Source organism: Sinocyclocheilus rhinocerous, unplaced genomic scaffold (genome assembly GCF_001515625.1).
Source record: "Sinocyclocheilus rhinocerous isolate Xijiao unplaced genomic scaffold, SAMN03320098_v1.1 scaffold70, whole genome shotgun sequence".
Taxonomy (NCBI): domain Eukaryota; kingdom Metazoa; phylum Chordata; class Actinopteri; order Cypriniformes; family Cyprinidae; genus Sinocyclocheilus; species Sinocyclocheilus rhinocerous.
In genome coordinates this window covers 282,479-292,380 of record NW_015624555.1, presented here as the reverse complement: position 1 = coordinate 292,380, position 9,902 = coordinate 282,479, and the positions used below count along the sequence as shown (strand labels likewise).

General features: G+C 35.5%; 1 protein-coding gene across 1 annotated transcript in view; it reads right to left on the bottom strand.

Moving 5' to 3' along the window:
- Nucleotides 1-9,902, bottom strand: part of LOC107742425 (AF4/FMR2 family member 2-like) — a 221,854-nt gene that overhangs the window by 77,916 nt on the left and 134,036 nt on the right. The window contains exons 5-9 of the mRNA XM_016555376.1: nucleotides 8,964-9,008; nucleotides 3,064-3,141; nucleotides 2,564-2,572; nucleotides 897-930; nucleotides 623-677 (exon numbers count right to left, since the gene is read on the bottom strand). Of these exons, the coding sequence (XP_016410862.1) occupies nucleotides 623-677; nucleotides 897-930; nucleotides 2,564-2,572; nucleotides 3,064-3,141; nucleotides 8,964-9,008 (221 nt within the window). The remainder of the gene's footprint in view (nucleotides 1-622; nucleotides 678-896; nucleotides 931-2,563; nucleotides 2,573-3,063; nucleotides 3,142-8,963; nucleotides 9,009-9,902) is intronic.

Below are 9,902 nucleotides of genomic sequence, written 5' to 3'. Positions count from 1 at the left end.
TTAAACCACAAGAAAAAGAAATTTGAGTCGATTTGAGGATTCTATGTGTAATAAAATAAGGTGTAATAAAAAAAGTAACAAAAGTGTCCCTCGCGGGTCATTTTGACCCGCCCATAGGAATGAATGGAATGTCCGAAAAAAAACAGCATTTATTTTATTTATTTGATTTTTTTTTAATTATATCAAATCTGACACAATCCAGAAAAGATGCATACCCAAAACAAAGGGCTGAGACTGCAGAATGTCCCCAATGCACAAAAAACTCACATACCCACACACACATGGCACACACACTCCCATTGAAACACATTATAGCATGTATGATGTTTCTGCTGGGAAATGACTGTCATTTTGAATTTTTTTTTGACTTAACAGTTAAATTTGAGAGTACTTTAGTACTGTACATTTAGTTCTGGAACTAAAGCGGTGCGAAAGGCCCTTATGTCTGAGGAAGTCTAGGAAAGGGTTAAAGTGAGGACCACCAACTGTAATGTTTGTTTGTGAAGGCCGCCTTTTTCCCTCAGCTGGGAATCGGCCAGACGCAATTGGCTATGAACATACTTTCTGTCTCTTTCTCCACCCAGGGGGGCTCCCTCAAATAATTCATCAAATGAATACTCACGACTTCTGTGGTACCGACTTGGTTGCAGGCTTGTTACTGGAAACATTGCAGCGTTCTGTGAAAAGAATTTCACGGAAATATTAGAGAACAGGTTTGACTGCACACGTCCAAATACCAGCAAACTGGCACAGGATGCAATGTGTCAATAACACAGCATTTCATGATATTCTTTTATTGGAAATCAGAAGTTTATTGCTTTTTTTTTGTCAGTACTATTTGACATTGAATTTGGCATGAGCTCAAATGTGACATGTAGCAGCAAAATGTTTCTTACTTCCGTTGTATCCCGAGGTCACATGCTGCGAATCCTGCAACAGAGAGAGAATGATATATTGAAAGACAACAACTACAAAAAAATACATAATCCAACATAATAATAACATCCGACTGCAAAAAAAAAAAGAAAAGTGCTACATTCTGTGCGTTAACTGACACGGAGCAGCTACAGATGGGAAATAGCTCTGCTGAAAGCTTTAATTGATTTTACATTAATACAATTAGAGCAGACACACAAATCACACTCGAGCGGGTGAGTGGTGCGGCGGAGAGACGTTTACATATGGATTTATAGAGTCAGTGTATTATTGGCAATGTCATCCAATCCAACTTGTGAGATTCAGACCATGTCCTATTATTAAGAAACAAATAGCGGACGCCACAGCAAAGAGAAAAGAGCATCATGGGATTTAAAGGGAACTTGAGTGGAAAGTCCAGTGCTTACTTGCACAATGGTTTTCAATAGGCCTGTTTTTTCAATTTGAAATATCGTTTCAAAACTCCTCTCAAAGAAAAAAAAAATACAGTAAATGTGATGAAACTGTCTAATAGAAAGCAGAATATCTGGCTACACAGAGTTACATAACTATCAGAAGTAACATGGGTCACGCATTGCCTCAAAGCAGCTGAGAGGCAAATAAATTTTGACATCATGCTAAGGACATCCAACATCTCAGGACATCTGTCAAATGATATCAGGTGAAGAGTGATAAACAGACGTCATGACAACAGCCCAAAGTCTGCTCAGAAAAAATCAAGAACAACTTTTGTTTTTGGACTTTTACTAGAATATCTCAGAGTGTATAAAGCATGTGAGGGCATAGAAAACAACAACACTAGAGATTATTAAATGAGGAAAATGAAACTTTATTGCTAAAGCTAAATGACTTAACTATAAATTATAACCAGATTTGAATGACCCGAAGGACTAATCATGATGGATGATGTAACCTCTGACAGTTATCAATGTATTTAAAAGCGTATGTATTTTCAAAATTCTATGTAAAAAAGTTTATAAAAACTACAAATATATTTTAAAAACAGCCAATTTAATAAAAAACAAAGTTTAAATGGAGTCTGTATAAATGGTTTGAACTTAATTATCATCAGATAATTATAATCAGAGCATATGGCACTAGCAATGCCCCAGATTCCCAGAATGCACTGCACTGTGCAAATAATAATTTCCATGATGGTGAACAAAACAACAGAGATGTCAATTAGAGTTGTGACGGTGAGGAAATTTTCCCACCGGTTAATCGACGTGTGACAACACCGGTAATACAAGTATCACCGCGGGGGGCGTTCCCTCTTTTCCTCACTTTTAAAAGTGGTGTGCACATTTTACTTTCACTTTCAAATAGCGGCAATTCGGAGTAAAGGAATTGTTCGTTTTTAGTTTGTTTGAATTTTCCCTCTTTGTCAAATAAAATAAATAACACAAAGTTTAAATAAAGTAAAAATCAGCAAACAACGTGGAACCAATTAAATAAGAAACAAATGTTTAAAAAAAAAACTTCCAAAATCAGATAAACGGCAAAAATCAACAGGCTTTTCAAAATCCAACATATTGCCAAACAGGCGCTTTTGCATTTCGTTTCGAAACTAAATCATCCGTGATCGTCTTGTCTGTCTCACCTCACTCTTCTTGTCAGTCAGCTCGACTCTGCTCTCCTCACTGAGGAAATTAAATCTGATCTGTGATGCGACTGTCGTTCGGCACGGCGCATTGAGCTGCATTCAGTTTTTAATTGTAGTGTCTGTTCTTTTACTGAACTATGTTGCGGCTTAACACCGGTATCACCGTCAGCACCGTCTATCGCGGCAAGCCTAATGTCAATTATTAATATATGTACTATACTGCATTCAACAGTGAAAAGTATTAATAAAATATTTCAAACTAATTAGTAAATGACTATTTTACTCTATGTTTTGTGTGTGCTGTGTATGTTTATGCCAGTTTTTGTTAGCATGTTGCCAAACTAGCTAACACAAAACTGCACTAAAAGTTTCTCTTGTGAGAAGCACTGTTTGTATGTGTGTGGAGATGTGTGTGTTTGTACCTATGTAGAGTGTTTCAGATCAGGTTCACTTAGGACACTGCTTTATAAGGAGGCTACGCAAGTAATAGACAGCCCCTTGCAAGCTCTATAATTAGCAATAGCGATGGGAAACTTGGTTTGTTCAGCTTTGCCTGGTGTGTGGATGGCAGTGAGAGGTGGAGGCCAGGAGTGGGTCATCTCCTACAACAATAACACAATGATAGTTATTATAGTAACACAGACAGACGAACAGACATACAATATTATTTGTTGTTGATTTATTAATCAATTGCAGTATTAATCAGTAACTTGTGAGCACAGATGAAAATCCAAAGCTAAACATAATCAGAGATGTAGAAGCTAAAAGAGCAATAATCAATTGTATGAAAACACAAACCACACGATATTATCAATTATCAACATGTATCCAGCGGGAAATCCAGGATGAAGGTATCCTAAGAGCATAAGTACATAAGCAAACCTCTTGTTCAATTATCAGAAGTGACACTGAAAATGACAATGGCAAACAATCACAGATAATCCCTCAGAAGAGAGCTTATTTATTACATTTGCTTTCAAGCAAACTGCCATCTTGCCGAAAGACATCACACGCAGGAATTCTGTGAAATCTCCGGGGCAAGTGCAGCACACTCTCTCCCAAGAAAACCTGTGTTATTGCATTCCAGAAAAATGCACACAAAATCCATTCATTTCTCCGAGCTTCAGTGGGGGCGAGGCATGGCGGTGGAAGCTTGGAGTTGCAAATGAAATTTAGTAAAAGCAACGAAGCGTTGCTCCTGGAGCCAAACAAGGTTATCCAAACATGAGCAGGCCGGATCAGAGACTGTTTACTCTTACGCTTCTCGGACAGCTCAGCTATACATCCCACACATATCTGTGCTCAGATGGGAAACTTTTCATTCCGACAACCTTTAGTGTACATAAAAATGTTAGTAAACTGCTACATTCGTATTACATACTAAACACGAGTTGTGTATTTTCCTTTACTCTTCCTTTTTATGGTCCTTTATCTTCATTTGCAGTTACAGTGGCCCCAAGAAGTGTTTAAGTTATACTTAAAAGGAATAGTTCACGCAAAAATAGTTCTTCTTCATCTGAAGAGATTTGGTGATATGTAGCATTACATCTCTTGTTCACCAGTGGATCCTCTGCAGTGAATGGGTGCCGTCAGAATGAGAGTCCAAACAGCTGATAAAAACATCACAATAATCCACAAGTAATCCACACCGCTCCATCAGTCAACATCTTGTGAGGCAAAAAGCTGTTTGTTTGTAAGAAATAAATCCATTGTAATAACACCGTAATAACATCATCATATCATAATAACACTAACTCCATTCAGTCGTCTCATCTGAATCAGGAGAGAAATATGCACAGATCAAGCACCTTTTACAAGTGAAAACAGTCCAAAACAGATCTAAACAAATGTGTTGTGGGTTTTGATGTGAGAGACAACAGGGGATGGACTTTGTCACTGAAGGAAGCGTTATTGTGGATTATGGACTTATATTTTGGCCAGAAGCATTGGTTTAAAGTCAAAACCTCTTGATGGATTTGTTTCTTACAAACAAGCATTTTTCACTTTACAAGTCATTAACTGATGGACTGGGCTGGTGTGGATTACCTGTGGATTATTGTGATGTTTTTATCAGCTGTTTGGACTCTCATTCTGACGGCACCCATTCACTGCAGAGGATCCATTGGTGAACAAGTGATGTAATGCTAAATTTCTTGAGGCGAGTACATTTTCAGATCATTTTTGGGTGAGCTGTTTCTTTAAGTATGTATGAATGTGAACTTCACACATCGACTAAAAATCACCAGTTGATTAAAAGTCATTGCAAGAATGGCTCATAAAAGGGAAAGCAGTTCTGAGAAAAGCTCCTGCAGCATTTGATATATTATATCTAATGCAACATTCACACACTTGTATTCTCTGCACAGAAGTTTGACAGACAGGAACATCTCGGCACACATGACACAGTGTGTTAAGTGGTTAAAGTGTGCCTGCATGCTCTCATCTGATTTCCAGCCAAGCGACACGCTGCAAAACATTCATGATCTGCTCAGGATCTGCCAGACGAACACAAACGACATTAACTCACAGTATAAAGTGTAATATTGTTTACATATAAAAATATAGAGCAATAACATAAAAAACACTGATTTTAATCCAGCTATTATTATTATTATCATCATCATTTATTATCATTAATTATCTGGAATTATCATTAATGACATTTGTCATTAATATATTCTCAGGCACTGTAACACCCAACTGCATCGAACTAAAGCTGCAAATCTGCTCAACCTGGCACTGTTTAAGATGTTTTATGACCCTTAAGTTATGTAATGGGAATGTGTGCATGAGCCTGGATCAGGATTTTCTGCTGTTTGGAATATGTGCTGATGGCTTAGCCTTTCTCTCCATGAAGAATCACTTCATTTCTTGGACCTCTTTGATAACAGGAGATAAATGGGATAATGGGCATTTGATGCAGTGTCTACTGTCTTTCAGAAGAACAGAGGTTTGTGCTTATTGCATGACACACTACTATTTAAAACTTTGGGGTCAGTAAGTTTGTGTGTGTGTGTGTTTGATAGGAATTAATAATCTTATTCAGTGGGGATGCATTAAATAGATTAAATGTGACCGTAAAGACTTTAAAAAATAATAAGATAAAAAAATATGTCATATAAATGATAAAATTAATCAAAGAATATAATAATAATAATAATAATAAAATTCAGCAACTTCTGTAAGATCATGAGATCATGACACTGAAGACTGTAGTAATGGTTGCTGAAAATTCAGCTTTACATCACAGGAATATATTATTATTATTATTATTATTATTATTTTAGATTTTTAAAATTAAATTTTTTAAATTGTAATAATATTTCAAAATATTTGAGTATTAAACTCAAATTATTAAAATATGAATAAAAAAACGTAAATTATTCAAGTATGAATAATTTAACCTTCTTTGTAGGGATATGCCAAATGACAATTTTTTATAATCATTTCTAGATGTATAGTTGTTTTTTTTTACAGAAGAGAACAGTAGAGGTCTCAAGACACATTCTTAAAAGCTAAACTACTTTTGAATTGTTTTAAATTTGTACATTGTCTTAAAACACAACATTGAACAAAAACGTCTATCTGCATGTGTGCATAAATGTACATTCAAATAACCAGTGTAAACTGCTCTGCCTGAGTAAATGACATATATTCATCAAATATATAGGCTAAATACCTGTAACCTTTTGTTGCGCAAAACTATCACAGTTCAAACCGAAACAGAAACTTGTGTTATGCATAAGCAACATTGCTCACAGCAGGTTATTTAAAGTCCCATACAAAATGTATTGTTGAATGTGCTGAATTTGTTAAAAAGGTGGCGCTTTGATGGCTGCAGGGGTGCTGCTTTAAAGGAGCTGAATTTGGAGATGTGACTTCTCTCAGAGAGTTTACCATAAGCACACTGAAGCACACGCTCTCAGCAGGCTAACATCCCACCTTCCTCTCTGAATTCATTACCTTTAAAGTGCTGCTGCTGCCAAAAATATTAAAGCTAAAACAAAAATCTGAATAAATAAACTACTCAACCTCCCTAATCGACGAGTTGACCATCCTGGCCCATGCCTAGCTCTTTGACAAGTAATATTTAGACTTCGACAGTAATATTCTCTTGCATCTTACATTTCACAAGATACTTTTTAATGCATTTTTTAGGTTACCTGGCAAGACATTTTTTACAGCGTATAAACTGAAGCAGCACTTGAATCACAATCTGTAAAGTAATTTTGTCAAGTGACATATGTGCTTTCTAATTCCAATTCCAATTCCAATTCTAATTCTAATTTTAATTTTAATTTTAATTTTAATTTTAATTCTAATTCTAATACATTGCATATGTTCTTGGCAATATTTTAGTATTTAGTATCTACTATAATAGATCAGATTTTATATCACTGATCTACTATTATAGATTTTATTAGTATTTTGAATCAGTTTTTTATTTATTTTTATATTTATTTAGTAATTTTGCTCTGTGTTTTTGTCAATTTTAGCAGTAGTTATTCATTTTGTATTAAGTTTTAGTTTTATTTATTTTAAGTAAATTAAAATGACAAATGTTAGCTGAAATGAATCATCTATCTATCTATCTATCTATCTATCTATCTGTCTGTCCATCCATCCATCCATCCATCTATCTATCTATATATCTATCTAAACCTCTCTCTGTCTGTCTGTCTGTCTGTATATCTATCTATCTATATATCTATAATCTGACAATATCTATCTATCTATCTATCTATCTATCTGTCTGTCTGTCTGTCTATCTATCTATCTATATGTTGGACGATTTTTTGGAATTTAGTTTACTATGATACAGAAGTTCTCATCAGAAAAAAAAAAAAGATAGATAAAAAAGTCACTGGGGTATATTTGTAGCAATAGCCAAAAAAAACATTGTATGGGTCAAAATTATAGATTTTACTTTTATGCCAAAAATCATTAGGATATTAAGTAAAGATCATGTTCCATGAAGATATTTTGTAAATTTCCTACTGTAAATATATCAAAACTTAATTTTTGATTAGCAATATGCATTGCTAAGAACTTCATTTGGACAACTTTAAAGGCGATTTTCTCAGTATTTTGTAATTTTTTTTTGCACCCTTAGATTCCAGATTTTCAAATAGTTGTAACTCGGCCAAATATTGTCCTATCCTAACAAACCATACATCAATGGAAAGCTTATTTGAAAAATTGACACTTAATACTGGTTTTGTGGTCCAGAGTCACATATGTTATTTTGATTCTTCTCTATTAGCTAGTAATTATTCTTTATGACATCACTAGGATTCTTCAGTGGATTTGTCATAGAGACTGAAGCAAAACACCTCCTCATTCATGAGTCAAATGTGAGTCAACATCAGCGCAGCTCAAGTGTGAGGGACTACAGCGGTTCCTCTGAGCAATCCCACCACGCACTTCAGCAGACAGATGTACTCTGGGTTGCCCTGGCAACATGTTCTGCCTCTGCCCTCACTGACAGAATACAGGATGTGCGAACAGAGTCAGTTGACTGCACTTCACTTACACTGATAACTGTGGTGGTGGCATGTCTTAACATTACAAAAAAGAGACATTTTGAGGAGCTTAATGGGTAAGGCTTGCTATGAAGCGTGTATATAAAATGCATCATAGATATATACATGCATTCACAATACATCCTTACAGATTCAACCTTAAAATGTAATGCATTAAAACCCAAGATCAATACCAAATTGCATTGTTTGTTTTGCATTTATGGTGTCGTCTTCCTATATTTTGTCTTATTATGTACTGCTAAAGAAATAAATAAGCTAAACCATAAAAAAAGTTATGTTAACATGTTTTATAAAGTATTATACTCCTTAAAGTCGTGAGTATGAATACGAATGATGTATTTGTAATATTTATGTAACTGGGTACAGCTATTTATAGAAAATGTAATAGATTAAATTAGAATTTTAGAATGTATATAATGAATATTTTAAGAATGCATCATAGCACTTTTCATTAATTAATGTATAAAATACGCACTCGAGTGTGAAGAACTATTATGAATGACACATTTATACATCATAAAGACATTCTAGACTAATAATAAAAATGTCATACTAACCAAAACGTAAACATTTAAAAAAAAAAAAAAGCTATTAAGACTCATTATGAGTATCCAACAATAAACATAGTGAGGGTTTCACTGCCGTTACATTTAAAATAATGTGAAACACGACAGGTTTCTTTTCACTGCCTTCAGCCTGTATGAACATATTCTTAAAGGTACATTCTGGAACAATAGGACCATTAGTCTTAATGTAATGGGGCTTCTCTATTAAAACAAACCCTTCTCATGACAGTGAAGTGCCATTGTGTGTAAAACGGCGCTGAGTAGGTGACCAGACGTAATTAGCGTGCAGAAAGAAAGAGAGCCAATCTAACTCACCCGCAGAATTTCCTCCACACAGCTGGAGTCGTTAGACAGGCTGACCTGTGGAGAAATGGATAAGAAATCTCTCATTAAAAAAGGCTACAATGAACACGTGAAAGAAGAGAGAGAGAGAGACAAGCTGTAACGAAAGCAACCAAAAAAACAAGGTTGTAAATTATTCACTTTTGTGGAAACGTGTAATTAAAGGTCATTGACAATTTTCAGAAAAGCCCAGTGAGCTGCCTTGCTGTCTACATGGACTTCTAGCGAAGGCAGAGTTGTAAATAAAATAGAAGCTCCTGAGTTCCTGATTGGATCAGGATCAGGAAATTCTGTCATTAATTACTCACCCTCATGTCGTTCCAAATCCGTAAGACCTCCGTTCATCTTCGGAACACAAATTAAGATATTTTTGATGAATTCTGAGAGCTCTCTGACCCTCCCATAGACAGCAATGTAATTACCACGATCAAGGTGCAGAAACGTAGCAAGGAGATCAGTAAAATAATCCATGTGACATCAGGGGTTCAACCGTAATTTTACGAAGCTACGAGAATACTTTTTGTACACAAAGAAAACAAAAATAACGACTTTATTCAACAATTTGTCTGCTCCACGTCACCCTGGTGCCATTTTGGAGAATATCCACTGAACGCAAGCAGCGTATGCTATTCTGTGTCAGCTGCGTCACGCAGATACATAGTTTTCGTTCAAATCAAAGCGTAAACAACGTAGACATCGTTTCCGTGTGACGCAGCTGACACAGAATAGCATACGCTGTTGGCGTTCAGTGGATACTCTCCAAAATGGCGCTACGGTGACGCAGAGGAGACGAATTGTTTAATAAAGTCGCTATTTTTGTTTTCTTTGCGTACAAAAAGTATTCTCGTAGCATGGATTATTTTACCGATCTCCTTGCTACGTTTCTGGACCTTGATCGTGGTAATTACATTG